The sequence below is a fragment of the Petaurus breviceps genome, unplaced genomic scaffold (assembly GCF_028583685.1).
Source record: "Petaurus breviceps papuanus isolate PSGF00001 unplaced genomic scaffold, PetGlider_PUasm1.0 90591, whole genome shotgun sequence".
NCBI classification, from domain to species: Eukaryota; Metazoa; Chordata; class Mammalia; order Diprotodontia; family Petauridae; genus Petaurus; species Petaurus breviceps.
The window spans coordinates 2264301-2283104 of NW_027187280.1; the positions used below are offsets into that span (position 1 = coordinate 2264301).

The 18804-nt window shown below is 38.8% G+C and overlaps 1 protein-coding gene across 1 annotated transcript in view; it reads left to right on the top strand.

Annotated features, from left to right (window-relative positions):
• The first annotated feature begins 783 nt into the window (after window positions 1-783).
• The window catches only part of ACTR5 (actin related protein 5), a 37611-nt gene continuing 19590 nt past the window's right edge, over window positions 784-18804 (top strand). Inside the window, exons 1-6 of the mRNA XM_069063555.1 lie at window positions 784-1183; window positions 4965-5194; window positions 7519-7688; window positions 13400-13617; window positions 14625-14807; window positions 17480-17596. Coding sequence (XP_068919656.1) covers window positions 812-1183; window positions 4965-5194; window positions 7519-7688; window positions 13400-13617; window positions 14625-14807; window positions 17480-17596 — 1290 coding nt within the window. The 5' untranslated portion in view covers window positions 784-811. The remainder of the gene's footprint in view (window positions 1184-4964; window positions 5195-7518; window positions 7689-13399; window positions 13618-14624; window positions 14808-17479; window positions 17597-18804) is intronic.

Consider the following 18804-nt stretch of genomic DNA (forward strand, 5'->3'; position numbering starts at 1 on the left):
CAATATAAATACTAACTATGATGCTGATGATGGGGTTTGGGTCTGAGGAAAAGGGGGCAAAAAATCATTAAAATCTAATAAATAAAATGAAAGTTTTCGTTTTATCAGTGGAAAAAATGCCAAATTCAAGTTCTGTCCATCCTGCTTGGATTCTCGTATATAAGGATTATGAAAATGTCGATTTTTTAAAAATTCGATTTCATCCCAAACATTTACTAAGCACCTACTGTGCCAAGTGCTGGGCATACAAAAGGAGCAAAAGGCAGTTCCTGACCTCGAGAAGCTAACAGGGTAATGAAACACACATATATAAAGCAAGCCACCCACAGGACAAACAGGAAATAATTAAATGAGGGCAGGCACAGGAATTAAGAAAGATTGGTGAAGGTTTCCTGTAGAAGGTGGGGTTTTAGTTGGGGCTTAAAGGAAGCCCGGGAGGTCAGTAATTGGAGCAGAGGAAAGGGCATGGGGAACAGCCAGGAAAATGCCCAGAGCCAAGACATGGAGTGTCTCGTTCCTGGAACAGTCAGGACTCCAGTGTCACTGGACGGCAGAGGAAGAGGAGGGGTGCATCACACTGGAAAGACTGTTCAGAGTAGTGGCTAGAGCGCCTCTCGCCCTCTAGTGGAACTGGCTTCAATAAGCAAAAAGACCGGCGAAGATCTTAGTCCAATGGCGAGCCGTGGAGTAAGCAGACGCAGTCGCGCTCTAAACACACCGAGACCGGAACGTCTGCGCTGGGGCAGAGGTGGCCGTAGCGCCAGGGGGAAGGGAAAAGCGACGGCCCCCGACGCCGCCGGATCGTTTCAAGATGGCGGCGGCCTCTAACGTCTACGCTTTCCGGGACGTTCGTGCGGTGCCGGACCCAGTGTTGGAGCCCCCTCCGGCCGTGCGAGTGCCGCAGCCGGTGCCGCTAGTGATAGACAACGGCTCGTTCCAAGCACGTGTGGGCTGGGCCTGCCCGGGGGCCGAGCCCGATCCGCGCCTGCTTTTCCGGTCCGTGTGTGCGCGCAGTCGCGGGGCCGCGCGCGGCGGCGGCGCGCAGGTGGGCAACGACCTGGGAAGCCTGGAGCCGCTGCGCTGGCTGCTCCGCTCGCCCTTCGACCGCAATGTGCCCGTCAACCTGGAGCTGCAGGAGCTGCTGCTCGACTACAGCTTCCAGCGCCTCGGCGTCGCCTCGCAGGTGAGGGGCCCCGTAGCTTGACCCCGGGAACCCTCTGGCTCCTGCCCCTCAGGCCCCGCCCACACGCACCTTTGGGAGCCCTCTGACTCCTCTCATTCTCCCACCCCTCAGACATCTATCCTCCACTCTCTGCTCTCCTACTATGCTTTTGCTGCTCCCATATCCTCCCCTCTTCCTTTTTGCCCCGCCCGCATCCCCCGATCTTTCCACTTAACTTTAGTGCTTAGTCTCTTGTCACTTTCTCATGCCTCCACCCATTCTCCCTCCTTCATACCCTTTATTCCCCCTTCAGATCGTCCTCACACCTCTTCCCTTATCTCTATTCACTTCTGATCTTCTCTTACTCCCTTCTCCTTCTCTGGCACTCTCGATCTTCATCCTCTTTATGCCCCTCTCAGACCCTCCCTACCCTCCTCGATGCCCCCATGTCTTTCCTCCTCACTTCCCCTGTGGCCTGCTTCTCACCCCCGTACGTCTCTCTCATGCCTCTCAGACCCTCCCTAACTGCCCCCCTGTTCCTTTCTCCTTCACCCGCCATGCCCCCTCACTGTCCTCTTTTTCCTCACACTCTTCATGCCCCACCTCCTCACCCTACCGTGTTCCAGTCAGACTCAGGCCCCTCCTTCTCCTTCCTAATCCGTGTCCCTCTCCTCACCCGCCCTACTGCCACTTCACCTTGCCTCATAGTTACTTCCTCAACATTCGTTTTGTGGATTCCCTCAGTTCTCTCTTATATCTCCACTTCTTTACTCTCTTTTTATGCCCTTCAGTTGTCCTCCCATTCTTATTATATCTCAGCCTCTTTATGATTAGTTTTCGGAGGTTTACTTGTCATCTCTCCATTGCTTTCTGCAAGCATCTATTCAAGAAGCATCTTTTTTTTTTGTTGAGCACTGTTCTGGGCAAGGTTGTAGGGATTCAAAGATTTCATGGAGAGAAAGCAGCATTTGAGTTGGTTTTAAAAGATGAATATCAATTCAGCTAGGTGGCATAGTAAATAGAGTGCAGGGCCTGGAGTCAGAAAGCCTCATCCTTCTGAGTTCATATCTAATCTCAGAAGCTAGCAGTGTTGCCCTGGGCAAATTATTTACCCATTTGCCTCAGTTTCTTCATCTGTAAAATGAGATGGAGAAGAAAATGGCAAACTACTCTAGGATCTTTGCCAAGAAAACTCTAAATGGGGATACGGAGAGTCAGACACAATTGAAATGATTGAACAAGGAATTCACAGATGTAGAGGAGAAGAGAACATAGCAGAAGTATGGGGATGGGAAAATGAAATTTGGTAGAATATTCCACCTGGGCAGGATTATAACATAGGAATTAATCAATTAATGAAAAAGCATCTGTTAAGTACATATGTGTGGAGAACTGTGTTAAGTCCTGGCAAATTAAAATTCAAAAGAGACACCAGATTTATCTCTTCTTTTACTCTTTTTATCCTATCTTGACTTATGTCGAACTCTTTGAAGATAGAGATGGTCTTGCTCATGCTTTGCACACAGTAAGTGCTTAATGTTTTTTCATTAATTAATTCATTCCATTTACACTATAGTCCAGGTTGTAGAGGAAGTGAAAATCAGTTCAAACTTTTCCTTATTAGGCTACTATCTACTCAATAGCCATTGAAAATTTGAGGGCCATTAAGAGTGGAATGATCAGACTATGTGAAGAAAGATTATTCTTGGGGTGGCTAGGTGGTACAGTGAATAGAACACCAGCTCTGGAGTCAGGAGGACCTGAGTTCAAATCCAGCCATGTGACCTTGGTCAAGTCACTTAACCCCAGTTGCCCTCCAAAAAAGAAAGAAAGAAAGATTATTCTAACAGCAGTATAAATAGAATAGAATAGACTAGGGAAGAGATTAAAAGAAAGGCAGTAAGGGAGTCCATTGCATTTGTTCAAGTGGGTGATAATGAGGAACTGAATAGAATAGTGGCCATGTGAATAAAAAGGAGGAGACTTTCAGAGATATTTCAAAGGTTGGAGAGATATTTCAGAAGTACAATTGAGAGGTATATGGTAACTGATTGGATATGACAGATGAAGAAGAGGTAAAGTCAGAGATAACTTCAGTGTCATAAACAAGGGAGACTGGGTGAATGCCAATCAGAATGACTGTATATTCAGAAGAAGGAACAAGTTTAGGGGGAAAGATAATGAGCTTGGGGTTTTTTTCCCTAAAAATAAGATTTAAAAAATACACATATAAGCATATATATTTCATTTTTTCTCCCAATTACATGCTGAAACAATTTTTAAACTTTTTTTTAAAGTTTGAATTCCAAATTCTGGCCAAATCAAGTCTCTTTCCCTTCCCTTCCCCTTCTCCTTTCCTGAGACAGTAAGCAATCAGATATAGGTGAAATTATGTAAAACATTTCCATTTTATTCATTTTACATGAGAAGACTCAAAAGAAAAAGGATGGAAAAAAAGTGAAAAATAGCATGCTTCAATCTGTATCCAAACAATATTAGTTCTTTCTTGGGATGCAGATAGTATGCTTCTTCGTTAGTTCTTTGGGATTGTCTTGGATGATTTGTATTGCTAAGGATAGCTAAGTCATTTACAATTCTTTATCAAACAATATTGTTGCTGTGTACAGGGTCACTTCACTTTGCATCAGTTCATGTAAGTCTTGCAGGTTTTTCTGAAATCATCCTGCTTGTCATTTCTCATAGCATAATAATATTCTATTACAATCATATACCACAGCTTGTTTAGCCATTAAATGTGATTTTTTTAATGGTAAAAATCTATTTTCTCACCCTCTCATTGAAAAAGAAAACCTTTACAACAAATATGCATAATCAAGCAAAACAAAATTTCTGCATTGTCCATGTCTAAAAATCTACATTCTGAATCTGTCTGTGTCAAAAAGTGAGTAGCATGCTTTATTATTGATCTTCTGGACTCAGAATTAGTCATTGTACTGATCAGAGCTCTTAAGTCTTTCAAAGTTGTTTTTGCAGTGTTGTTGTATTGTTTAAATTGTCCTCCTGATTTTATTCACTGCCTCCTGTCTCAGTTCATTCAAGGGTTCTCAGATTTCATTAAAATAATTCCTTTTCATAATTTCTTGTACATGATAATAATCTATCATTTGTTCAGTTATTCTCCAATTAAACCTCTTGGTTTCCAGTTCTTCACCACTACAGAAAGAGGCACTATAAACATTTTTGTACGTATGGGTCCTTTTCCTATTTCTTTGGTCTCTTTTAGGTCAAGATAGTAGTAGTATTATTGCTGGGTCAGGGGATAAGCAGTAACTTTTGGGAAATTATTACATATCACTTTCCAAAATGGCCAAGTCAGTTCACTGCTCACTGATAATGCATTAGTGTACCTGTTTTCCCTAAGTCGACTTACCTCATACAGTTGTAATTTTCTTGTCATCTTTGCCAATCTTATGAGTGTGAGGTAGATGCCATATGTCTTTGAGGTCTTTCACCTACCTACTCACTCTGCTTCTTGTAGGGCTACCGGTACTGGTTTTCATGGAGTATACAATACAAGAAAATAAAATAACTTTTTAGAAAAAGTATAGATTATGATCTCAACTGAATTATAACTTTGCGTAGTATGAATACGTAACTTGTGTTGTTTGGAAATGTGTGGTTTCAGATTGACAAGGAGAGGTTAATTTTCTCTGCCTCACTAAGTTGGTTTGATTCAACCTAACTAAAAGCCAGTATAACAAGGAAGTTAATTTCTGCTTTTTAAAAACTATTAATCATCTTTTATTATCACTTTCATTTTTACCTCTTCATTTCTACATAGGGCTGTGTTGATCATCCAATAGTTTTAACAGAAGCTGTTTGCAATCCACTGTATTCAAGACAGATGATGTCAGAGCTCCTTTTTGAATGCTATGGGATTCCCAAAGTTTCTTATGGAATTGACAGCCTCTACAGTTTCTACCACAATAAAAGAAAAAGCTCAGTTTCAAGTGGCCTGATTGTTTCTTCTGGATATCAGTGTACTCATATTTTACCAGTTTTAAAAGGAAGGTGAGTTATACTTCACACATTTGAATGAATTGTAGAAAATTCAGAAAAGAAGAAAGTGTTGTACTACACCAGAAAGAATATTGAAGTTGGCTTATTTTGCTTATGTAGACTTCTTTGTAAGTAACTGATATTTTTAAAGAAAATGCTTGAATAAAATATTTAAGGGGGAAAATATTGGACTGGGAATCAGGAGATACAGGTTTTAGTCTCAATGCTATCACTAGATCTTGGGCAGGTCATTGAATGTTTCTGGACCCTATTTATTTACCTCATTTATAAAATGAAGGAGTTTAGACTACATTACCCAATGATAAAATTTGATGGTCCTGTAATTATAATATCTTCATACTTTGGAACTAGTTTGTTAATTTACTGTATAGGGTTTACAGTATTCTTTAGTTAACATAAATTAGGTTATTTAAAGATTAGAGAAACTTCAATTAATCTGCTGTTTTCTCTTGGCCAGAGAAGATACTCCTAGCAGTTTTTTCCTACCCAGGTAGATAGTTTCTATTAATTCTTTTGCATAGTTGAATAAAGTCAAATTAGTAAGTTTCTTATAGATTTCTTGAAGAAAAAAAAAGTGAGATTGTTGAAAAATAATGCACACTTAAAATAGATATTCCCTCAGTAAATGCAATATATACAGTCTCAAGCCAAAAGAATTAGGAAAATAAAATAGGAAATTTTAATTGTTTTTTTTTTAAAGAATTCAAAGAAAGGAGGAAAAAGTTCAGTAAAACTAACTGTCAGTCGAATTTCTTACTATATGAAGTGCAAAGAAGGGAGAGTACTTTTAATTCTTGACATTCTTATATTGTGTATCATGAGTTAGATACTGGTGCCTAATGCAGAGTATGATATCGCAGTCAAATTTCATTAGCATTTTTTTTTCATTCATTCACCCAGTTTATCAAGTACTTGCATATCCTACACTGAACTTTGTGCTAGACCATGGGAGATATATAGAGATAGCTAGGACATGATGCCTTTACAGCCTCAGCAAGCGGGGCCTATATGCTACATACACATATCTGTGATAACTTTGTGTTGGATGAACTACCAGATCATAGCAATAATAATTCTTATTTCTATTGGCATTTAAATCAATTCAGCAAGCATTTATTGAGTACCTGTTAAGTGCTAGGCACGGTGATAAGCCCTGGGGATACAAAGAAAGACAAAAATATCTCATTTCCTTAAGGAGCAAACAATCTAATGGAGGAAGACAGCGCGTGTGACAGTTATTTTTGTTTACTACCTGTTCTTTACGATACTATTTTTTTTAATGTAGAAGAGAAATATTAATACTAATACTGTAATGTGTTTAGGCACCAGTCTGCCATAAACAATTTTATTTCATTTATCATTAATCTATATCCAAGCCGTTTCTAGTTTGGTGAGAGAGAATTCCAACAAGAAATAGTCCCCAGTGCCCTTCAAGATGAATCTCTGCCCCAAGACAATTTGAGGTAACATTTGTAGGATTCTTGAACAAGGAAAAGATATGGCAAAATACAGTGTGGGTTAACATTCTAGAATTTCTGGAGTTACTAAATCTATATCCCATTCCTTCGTGGACTACTCCCTTCACTCCTAGAGTTAAAGGGACCTCTCCCTTTCATAAAAGGGCAACTAGGTACAGCAAATAGAGTGCTGGGCCTGGAGTCAGGAAGACTCATCTTTCTGAGCTCAAATCTGACCTCAGACATTTACTAACTGTGTGACCCTAGGCAAATTACTTAACCTTGTTTGCCTCAGTTCCTCATCTGTAAAATGAGCTGAAAAAGAAATGGCAAACCACTCTAATATCTTTTCCAAGAAAACCCCAAATGGGGTCATAAAGAGTTGGACCTGACTGAACTATGACAGCAATTCCCTTTCATAATCATTTCACACTAGAGTGGGGTGGGTCCTTAGGTAGGTGGGGTAGCAAGGATGTGAACACAAATTTGTTCTAAACTTCTCTTAGGATAACAATTTAAAACCTCCTGACTTCTAAAACTTCATTTTTACTTGAATTGTACTTAAAAATCCTCTCTTTAGCTTGACTATATTGGTGTTATTTCCTTAATCAACTGTTTGTAAAATCTTGTGTGTATGTTTGAAAAAAATTATTTACCTATGCACAGGAGACCTGTTTTGGTAGCGTCTCATCACCTGATAGCCTTTGATACTCGAAGTACACTAATGGGAAAACAGACTCCCTGTAATACCTTAGGGTTAATGTCTTAAAATTGCTTACCCCTGCCCAAAGATGCATTGTTTTTCTCTATTCCTTGTTGTTGAACAGCTCAGTGTTATTTCTGTGGATTGGACCATAGGTTGGATGCCAAAAACTGTAAACGAATCAATCTTGGAGGAAGCCAAGCAGCTGCATACCTACAACGTCTTCTCCAGCTGAAATATCCTGGACATTTAGCAGCCATCACTCTAAGTCGAATGGAGGAAATCTTGCATGAGCATAGCTATATCGCTGAAGATTATGTGGAAGGTAATGATGTAAACCTTTTGATCACAGACTTTATGACTTATTTCATCTCTATTATTTTCAGTATTTGTTACATAGATGAACTCTGGCAATTCTGTATGAGTGCTTACTTAAAAAAAAATCAGAATCCTAAAACATGCTAGGGATTCAGATCACTTAGTTTTATTTCCTGTTTCTTAAGAACTCTCCTAAACTATAGAAGAAAGTAATCATCCCTTCTGTCTTTTCTTCTTTTTTTAAAAACATTCTTTATTTCTAAGAGCTAGTTTTAAGTTTTAAAAATTATTTAATTATTTTGCTTAAACTTTTGGTGTAGTTCCCTCTACAAATTTAGTTTTTAGAGCTCATCTTGGCAAATTTAGTCTTTTCCAAGTGAAAATTTTCCCTGCCAGTTTACCTTTTTTAGGTAACTTTTTTCCTTTCTCAGCAAGGTCTTTTAGGAATTGTAGTTGGTAGGGTCTCTCCTTTATCAGCCACCACTTACAATTTGGAGTCTACTTTGGAACTGTAATCCTGAGTTTATACAAGAAACTTTTCTTAAAGGGACAGTGTCAGTATTAGTTCTTACTATTATTTGATTAAGTAGTATAATCATTACAGTATCCATTACAGAGCAGTTTAAACAGTATTTAAACTGAAAACTTATTTTTATTGTAGCCATCATGTATATTCTTTTGGTTCTACTTTTTTATTCTTTATTTGATACAGAAACCTTAAACCTTTAAACAGGAGAATGAAGTATTGGTGCTGAAATATATAATTTTTCCCATTTATCTTAATATGTGATAGAATAATATTAAGATGAAACTATAATGATGTTATTTGCTATATTTGATGCAAATAAATTACCTAATACCAATGGCTATGTCTTTTATTAAAGACCTCAGGGAAAGGGGATTCCAGTTGCAGCAACTTTTAAAAATGGTATAGGAGTATTTCTACCTCAGTTTATTTTCAGAAACCAACAGTTGAGATTAAAATTTGCTATATATGTAAGTAGTACATGCAGCAACATAAAGATACTTTACTAGCTTTCCCTGGACATTAAAACTAAAAAACAGGGTAGATTTATCTCCGTAGTTTCAGTAAGCCTTTTTAAATAAAATCAGATTCTGAGTTAAGAGGGACTATAGAAGCCATCTAATCTAACCCCGGATTTAACAAGACTCTCCCACTCTTGATACTACCTGTGTCACCTTGGAAAAGTCATTTAATCTCTATTGGTTTCTGTTTTTTCACTTGTAAAATGAGGAATTTGGAAAAATGCTATCTGAAACAACCCTTCCAGATCTGTATGTATCTTATACATCATGTAAGAACTGGTCATCTGTTCTTTGGTTGAAGGTTTTTAACTAAGGAGAAGTCACTACCTCTGAAGGAAGGCTATTCTCCTTTTGAATAATTTTAACTGTTTAGAAGATTTTCCTTATTATCAAGTCTAAATTTAGCCCCTTATCCTTGATTGGTAGCAGTAATGAAAATACTACCCATATCCCTTGTCTTTTTGCTCGGGACTTCATAATCTTCATCAGTGCTTTCTAAATTCTTTCCAGCGTTATCATATGTGGTAACATGACTCACCAGAAGTGGGTAGTAAGTGTCATGGTGGAGGACAAGCAGTTCCTCCTTGGTAGGTGCTGACAGCTCTTTCCTCATGTCTGTTACTTTGCTCCAGATGATCAGTGATCCTTTTTCCTTTCTTCTTCTGTCCTTTGTCCTCCCTTCTACTTTTCAGTCTACTGACAGAACAAAATTCTTCTTTGTCTCTTTATTTTTTTGTTTTTATATTTAAGTCCTTCCGCTTATTTGAAGAACATTTCATTTCTCCTGATAATCTGGAAACTGGAGAAATGTCCTTTGAACCCTTTTACCTTCTCTTCAAGTAGAAGCCTTGTCACTGACCATGTCACTCTCCTATTCAAGCTATAAATGGCCCCTTTTTTTCTGTAAGATAAAAATATGAACACCAAGACACTTAAAATCTCTTACAGTTTGTCTCTAGCCTACTGGATTATTGAACAATTATTGAACAATAATCCTTGAGGATTATTGAACATTACATTACTTCATAAACTCCAAATTCCAGCCAAACGGGCCTACTAGCCATTCACTGGACATGACATTCCATCTCCTGTCTCTGCCTTTGAACACATTGTCTCTATGCCAGGAATTATTTCTTCCTTGGCTTGTTCTCTTAAAATTCTTAATTCCCTTCAGACCCAGCTCAAAGTTTAAATTAGAGATGGGGATCCTACAGCCTCAAGGCCTTCTAGGTCCTTGGATGTGGCCCTTTGACTGAATCCAAGCTTCACAGAACAAATCCCCTCAATAAAAGGATTTATTTTGTAAAACTTGGACTTAAAAGGTCACACCCAGGGACCTAAAAGGCCACCTGTGGCCTGAAGGCAGCAGATTCCACATCCCCCAGCTAGATAATACCTGAGACTTTACCTGCTACTACCCTCCAGTTATTGGGCCTTTCCCCAGTATTACTTTGTATTTATTTTGTATATATTTATCTGTGTACATGTTGTTATGCTCCAGCAGAGTAAAAGCTCCTTGAGGAAAGGATCTGTTTTTATTTTTTTCTGTGTATACCAAGTGCCTAACGTAGCAGGATGAATGAATGACCGAAGGAAGGAAGGGAAACCAAGTTAAGTCAGCAAATATTTTTTTTTTTTAGGCAATTGGGGTTAAGTAACTTGCTCAAGGTTACACGGCCAGGTGTTTCTGGGTGGGTGCTAAGTGTCTGAGCCCAGGATTCCATCTACAGGTGTTCTCAACACTGGAGCCGGTGCTCTTACTCGCTGTGCTACCTGGCCGCCCCCAGCAAATATTTTTTAATCACCTACCATATGCCAGGTATAGTACTAAGAGCTTAGGATACAAAGAAAGGCAAAAACAGTCCCTGCCCTTAAGGAACTCGCCATCGAGGGATGGAGGGTGGAGACAACACGCACACAGCGGTGTGTGAACGTGATACGCGCAGTATAAACAAAATGGGAGATCATTTCAGCGGAAAGGCACATTAAAGAGGACTGGGAAAATCTTCTTGCAGAAGGCGGATTTTTAGCTGAGGCCTGAAGAAAACTAAGGAAGCGAGGCAGAAATGATGTGTGGGAACATTCCAGAGATGGGAGACAACCAGTGAAAATGCAGTCGGGACATAGAACATGTTTTGTGAGGAATAGCAATGAGGCAAAAGTCACTGGATCAGAGTACATATGTGGAAAGTCAGCCGTAAGAAAACTGGAAAGGTAGAAAAGGACCAGGTTATGAAGGGCTTCTTCAAAAGCCAGGGTGAGTGTGTTGAGTATGGGAATGACAAAGTGAAGATCACTTTGATAACTAGTCAGGGGTTGGATTAGAGTGTGGAAATCTTGAGTCAGGTCAACCAGACTTTTGCAATAGACTGATGAGGGTCTGCACCTGAATAGTGACAGCATCACAGCAGAGAAGTGGCCATCTGTGAGACGTTGCAAAGGTAGAATCAATAGGATGTGGTAGCAGATTGGACACATGGGAGATAAGAGAGAGAGAACCCCTAGGTTGTGAGTCTGGGTGAGTGGAAAGATGGCCTTTGTGCATAAGTAACTATTACTTTAACTGTGGCAGAAAGACAAATATCATACATACTATGTAGGTCACTGCAGAATTCACCATACTCATCATTACTTTGTTTTCCATAAGTTCCTCGGTCTTTTGTCATTTTTGCTAGTAGCTCTTGTGAACAGCTTCTCCATAGAACTGCTGTGGAAGTTGCTGTGGCAGCTCTGTAGTTGTTTGGTTCAGGAGTTGTCATTCTCTTTTCTCACTTTATTATCTCCTTATCAGGAACTTCTAGTTTATTTCCCCTTTTTTCATTCATTCATTCATATTTTAAAGTACTTAATTGCTTTAGGTAAACAAGGGAGATGGAGGCAGTCAGTGACTGAGTTGATAGAGCACTGGGTCTGGAGTCAGAAGTCTAGAAGACCTACATTCAAATTTGATCCCACACACTTCCTAGCTGTGTGACCCTGGGCAAGTCAACCTCTGATTGCCAGACAAAATGGATCTACTGGAGAAGGAAATAGCAAATTACCAATATCTTTGCCAAAGAAACCCCAAAGGGGATCATGAAGGTTCAGTCGCAGCTGAAAAGACTAAACAACAAACAAGTTTCCATAGTTTACTTGTAAAGTCATTAGAGATATTTATAAGGTAATAACTCACATTTAAGGTTTGCAAAGTGCTGTGCACTTTTTATCTTATTTGAGCCTCCTGACCACCTTTGTGAAACAGGTGCCCTTATTATTTCTGTTTTGTAGTTGAGGAACTAAGAGTTTAAGTGACTTGTTCAGAGGCATAGCTAGTAGTAAGTATCCAAGTCTGGGTTTGAAGCCAGGTCTTCCTGAATCCAATAGAGAGTTTAGTCCTCTGCTCTTTTATATCATGCTTCCTCCAAAGATTACCTATGACAATATTTGGAGCTGGGATACGTGATTTAAAATTAAGGAAAAACATTTTGGGCAGAATTTTAGAAAGAGAGTGAATCTTGGAAAATAGGACAGTGAAATTGCAATGAACAAATCATCTGGGAATAGAGTATCTTTATAATAAGATTAATTCACACTTTATTATTTAAGAATCTGTGATTTCAGCCATCTGAGCAGTCCCATCTACCAGTACAAACCCCTCTGTGACTTAGATGGCCCTTGTGGGTTACCATAGCCAAAAAATTCAACACTTTGGCTAAACATACTGATAAATTTCTCCGAACTTAACTAAATGATTTCTTATACAGTGGGCATACAGTCACTGGGGCTGATCTTGAAACATATCCAGCATAGTACTGTATGTTGGAGTTTATATATTGCTGGCATAGCCTTTGAATAACATTATAATGATAGCTGGCATTTATATAGTGCCTATATGCCAGGCACTGTGCTAAATAAGTACATTACGAATATTAGCTCATTTGATCTTCATAACAACCCTGGGAGATAATATTCTCATTTTAACAGTTGAGGAAACTGAGGCAGATAGAGGATAAGTGACTTTCCAAAGGTTACACAGCTAGTAAATGTCTGAGGCTGGATTTGAATTTAGATCTTCTTGCTCAGTATGCTGGGCTCACACCTAGCTGACCAGAGTTATTCCCCATGTCACTAATATCATGATTAAATACTATGATTTCTCCTGAAGAGAATGAGCAAAAGGGGGTATAGGAGTGTATGCATCCAAGTCACAGACTTCTCTTGGCACCTGGGACTTAGTTTTCTGTAGCACGACTCTATTCTACAGCTACTTTTCTTCTAGACCTCTTTCCATGACTGAGCAATTGCCTTTTGTTCTACTCATTTATCTTATGTGTTATTTCAGTTGGTATTTGATTTTTTGATATTTTTCATTCACACCTCCTGTAATATATCTCCATGTTTCCTTTGTTGTTTTTACTTATGGTAGAATTTCTTACAACAGATTGTCTTTCTGGAACTGGAAGGGATTCTCAGTAATCATGTAGTCCAGTGTTTTCATTTTATAGGTGAGGAAACTCAAGTGCCCAGAGATCATAGACTCACCCAGGGTCACAGAGCTACTTAGTAACATAACTGTGCCCAGAACCAACACCTTCTGACATCTAATGTTCTAATAAGTATTGCTGTATTTAACATAGTGTTTATCCACAATAATGCTTCTCTTTAATAATTCTCTAAAATTAAAAAAAAAAGAATTGCAGAAGTGGAGATCTCCTGAATATTATGAAAATCATGTTCATAAGATGCAGCTCCCCTTCTCCAGCAAGCTACTTGGTAGCACCTTGACGTCTGAAGAGAAGCAGGAGAGGCGGCAGCAGCAGCTACGGCGGCTTCAGGAACTCAATGCTCGACGGCGAGAAGAAAAACTACAACTTGACCAAGAGCGGCTGGACAGACTTCTCTTCGTGCAAGTAATGGCACATTAATATTTAGTATGTATACCAGAGTAAGGCTAGAGCTTCTTCTGTGAAACTTTCCAGCCTAGACCAACAAGACATATGTCCCAACATTTTAGTCTTCGGAATAAAATAAGGATTTTGGAGCTGTGGGACATAGTCAGGAGAACATGGTTAAAAGTAAAGATTTTTAAAATCATGAGTGAATTGTAGCTAGATCTTCATTTTAAAAGTAGAAGGCTACAGTTTTATCTCCCAGGCTAACATGAAATTTACTTTCAGCAGTAAACTAGGGATTGAAAATTTCAAGCTTTCGAAAATGAATTTAAATTGTAATAGAACTTGAAGGGAGACTTCTGTGAGTTAATGGAAATTTTTTAATGTGTATCTCCTTAAGGCTGAATCTAAATAATAAACCCAAACTTTTTCACTATAGCATTTTATTGCAGTTTACATTCATTTATTTGAAGAACTTTTGACATGATGCATCAGTTAACACCGCTATTAAAGCATCGGTAATTAACCAGAATTACAAACTAAATAGTTTTGCTGATATGTTCTATATATTATGCCCAGCAGCAGACCACACTGTGTCTGTTATCTGAGGTTAAGCCTAGCTAAGTGCTTATTACCAGAAGGTTGATCAGCAGGTGATGAATTTTTTGGCCAAACAACTTGTTCAACCATCTAATCAGACACAAAGGCACTCTGGATTATATCAGTAGAGAGTGTGTCCAAACCAGTGAAATAACAGATGCTTGAAGTACTGAAAAGTGTGCCATATGTGGTTACTTAAGGTGATAAAAACATGTCCTTGGCTCTGAGAATGAGTTAGTGCATGTACCTTGGATGATGTGGGTAGAGTGTTCTGAAATAAGGTGCTAGATGTCCTGTCCAGGTCTTATTTTTTTAAAAATTGTTTGCCTAATTTAGAATTTTTAAAGCCTTGTCTTTCTTTTGTCTGAGTGCATACACTATTAATCTTCTTCAGCTATTTGAAATTCTAAACAATCTTATTATAGGAACTTCTAGAAGATGGTCAGATGGATCAGTTTCACAAAGCCCTGGTAGAATTGAACATGGACTCTCCAGAGGAGCTGCAATCTTATATACAAAAACTGAGTTTGTCAGTGGAACAAACTAAGCAGAAAATCCTCCAGGCAGAAGTCAGTATTGAAGTGGATGTTGTAGATACCAAACCAGAGGTAATTGAAGGGCCCCTGAAAGGACAAGTAGGGTAGATAGAGACCGAGTTTGCTTTTAAGTGGTTTTTCTAGTCAAATGGTACCCAATAAGAGGAATAAGTTAACACCTTCTCAGAGGGAAGACCAGTTTTATTTTTTTTTGCCCAATTCCATTTGGCAAAGCAGCCCTTTCCTTGTCTCTTTGCATATGATTGTGATTGTCCTCAACAAGAGAGCAGAAAGAAGAGGCTGGGTCGATTCCCTATAGAATGGATGCAATTATTGGAGCCAAATAATGATGAGTGTTTACTTGAAATTTCTTTAATGCATAGGGCCAAGGCATTAAGAAGGAAAGAAGGTCTGTGAGATGGAAAAATAGTATGCACTTCCTAGCAGTATGATCCATAGTCACCACATTGATGCTAATTAGTATCCTTTCCATATTTCATATTTCCATATAGGTAAAGCACTTAGCATTTTTGGTCCAAATAACTCATTCATCCATCCACTCAGATAGAAATTCTGGATTATATCAGTGGAGAGACTGTTCAAACCAGTGAAATAATAGTTGTTTGAAGTATTGCAGGGCAGCTACATGGCACAGTGGAGAGAGTGCCAGACCTGGAGTCAGGAAGACCTGAGTTCATATTCAGCTCTGTGACCCTGGGCAAGTCATTTAACCCTGTCTACCTCAGTTTCCTCTTCTGTAATATGAGCTGGAGAAGGAAATGACAGACCACTCCAGTATCTTTACCAAGAAAACCCCAAATGGCGTCATGAAGAGTTGGACACGACTGAAAATGACTCGGCAACAAGTATTGAAGTCCAGCTCATCAGTGCTCCGCCACTTCCCCCTCCCCTCATTGTAGTCTGTCTTTAGACCTGAGTACTCTTCATCTGTTTCTTCTTTCAGGCCAGGTGGTTTGTAATACACTCCAAGAGAAATATCGATCCTATTTCTTCCTCTGTTCATCTTCTTTTGTACCTTTTTCCTTCTGGTTCCTGAATTTCCTTACATGGTGTTGTGTTTAAAAAAAATTAGTGGCTATTTTTAATATTTTAAAATGATTTTGAATTCCAAATTCTCTCCCTCCTACATCCATTGAGAAGGCAGGCAATGATATCAGTTATACATGTAAAATCATGAAAAACATTTGCATATTAGCCATGTTGCAAAAAGGAAAGCAAGAAAAATAAAGGGAGGGGCGGCTAGGTGGTGCAGTGAATAGAGCACCGGCCCTGGAGTCAGGAGGACCTGAGTTCAAAGCCAGACTCAGACACTTAACACACACACAAAAACTAGCCGTGTGACCTTGGGCAAGTCACTTAACCCCAGTTGCCCTCAGCAAAAAAAAAAAAAGCGAAATAAAGGGAAAAATTATGCTTCAGATTTGATCAGTTTTCTCTTTGGAGATGGATAGCATTTTTCATCATGAGTCTTGGAATTATTTTGGATCATTATATGGATCAGAGTGGCTGTTTTTCAGTTGATCATCCTTATATTGTTCTTATGGTATATGATGTTCTCTGGGTTCTGCTCACTTCACTCTTCATCAGTTCATATGAATATTACCAAGTGTTTCTGAAACTACCCCTTTTAACATTTCTTATAGCACAATAGTATTCCATCACAGTCACATACCACAACTTGTTCAGCAGTTCCCTAGTCAATGGACATCCCCTCAATTTCTGATTCTTTGCCACCACAAAAAAGTGCTCTAAATATTTTTATTCATATAGACCCTTTCCCCTTTCCTTTGATCTCTTTGGGATAGAGACCAAGTAGTGATATTGCTGAGTCAAAGGTTATACACAGTTTCATAGCCTAGTTTCATAGGGCATAGTTCCAAATTGTTCTCCAGAATGGTTGGACCAGTTCACAACTCCACCCACAGTGCATTAGTGTCCCTATTTTTTTTTTTTAATAAAGGGGAATGAGAAATTACTAAACTCTAAATCACTGTCCCTGAAATTATTTCATTTTTGGATACTTTTTTGAATTTTTGAACTACTGGTATAATCCAGAACCCACTAAAACATATCATATGCATTAACAAAAACTAACTATTCAACTCATCTTAATAGTTTAAAAAATACTTAGCTGCCATGCTTTATTTACCTAGTATAATAGCAACAAATTTTCTGTTTAGTGGATATTAGTATCTTAATGCCAAACTGGTTCCCTGACACAGAATATTTCCTGAAATGTTAGTGTGGTCATAGAAGTCTTTTTTTTTTTTTTTTTTGCCTTTTGGAGGGCAATTAGGGTTAAGTAACTTGCCCAAGGTTACATGGCTAGTTTTTTTGTGTGGGTGTTAAGTGTCTGAGGCCGGAACCGAACTTGGTCCTCCTGACTCGGGGTGGCATTTTACTCACTGTGCCACCTAGCCGCCCCCACAGAAGTCTTTTCAAAGGAAGATGGGATTTGTTGGATCTTAAGGAATGTCTAGGATTTAGATAAATAATGAGGGGGTAAACTGAGATGGGAGCCACTGCAGTTTTATAACTTTAATTTCTTAAAGTCTTGAAATTCCATCATTAGGATAGTCATTAGTGTATGATCATTTTATGAGCCTAAGAAGTTTTTCACATTTTTTATGTAGGTTTTTAAACTTTCAGATAAGACCATATGTCTAGAATTAAGGTTGACATCTTTGCTGTTCACAGAAGTTACAGAATTTCTTTCATTTTAGACACCTGACTTGGAGCAGCTTGAACAATCTCTAGAAGATGTCGAAAGCATGAATGATTTTGAACCTCTGTTTTCTGAGGAAACACCAGAAGTAGAGAAGCCAGTTACTACTGTGCAGGTTTGACTCTAGTAACCCATTGTCATTTTATGGGCTCTGTTTTCAGTACTTTAATGAATCTGTGATCACATCAACATGGGTACTACTTTCTATTAGTAAATATTATATCCATATACTCTCATCTTGTGTTATTCTTCATTCCTGTCTTCCCATAAATCCTCTGTAGGTAGTCTAGGCCTTAAAATGGAGAGCCTTCTCTGATTCTTTTAGTGTTTTGTGGACTCCAGTGCAATATTTGGCCTCTCCATTTATTACTGTGTGATCAACTCCACTCTTTTTTCCAGGCATACTTTTCTTTAAGTGATGTCTTTTATACTACTTGAGTACAATTTTTTTCTCAGCTGGGCCTGATTCAATCCAGTCCCCTGGTAATTTAGATTTAATACTGACTCAAAATGAGAAGTCATTCAACAGTTAACAAAAGATTATCTTAGCCATAGTAAGAAAAGGATACTCAATAAGTGTAGCTATTGGGGACACCTTGAGTTGACTCAGATAAGCAGAGTTCCATTGCTTGTCTTAACTATTGTGATCCACCAGGTAAACCTTCCTCTTCCTCCCACACTGCTGTGTACTGAGGCCATGAAAAAGTGTTTTCAACAGTTTGAACCCGTAGCCCTTTGAGCCAACCAAGAAATGTCTCAATACCTTTTAAGGAAGAAAACTGTGTGACCTGCATAAAGTGGGAGTTGTGGGGAGGAGGAGTTAAGATATGGGTCCTATAACACATTGTTGATAATGCACTCGATCCTGATTATAACCGCCATGTGTTTTTCTGCTGCCTTTTGGTGGGGGCATATATAATCATGATAAGATTAGCTAGTTATTCTAGTCTGGATTTTGAAGTTCACTATTTCTTAGGAAGGTATGAAGCCTATACTTGCCTCATCTGTAAAATGGAAGTGTCTCAAAGCAAGGGAGTCTACCATATTATCCCTTGGGGTCCCTTCCAACTCAAAAAATATGAGTCTCTTGAAAAGCAACTGTTAGGTATCTGTTCACTGGGAAAAATTTTTAGAAGCTAGTTGAGCCTTCACAACGTCATACTGATTCCCCAGTGTGCTATTGAGCCTGAGTTCTTGAAGGCTGCACCAGCAGAGTACAGTCTTTGGAGTGTTCTACCATATTGGAAAGTCTCTTAAGAATGGTTCTTATAAGCTATTGATGAAGGCTTTGGAAGTAGATAGGCAGATTTTCACACATGATAT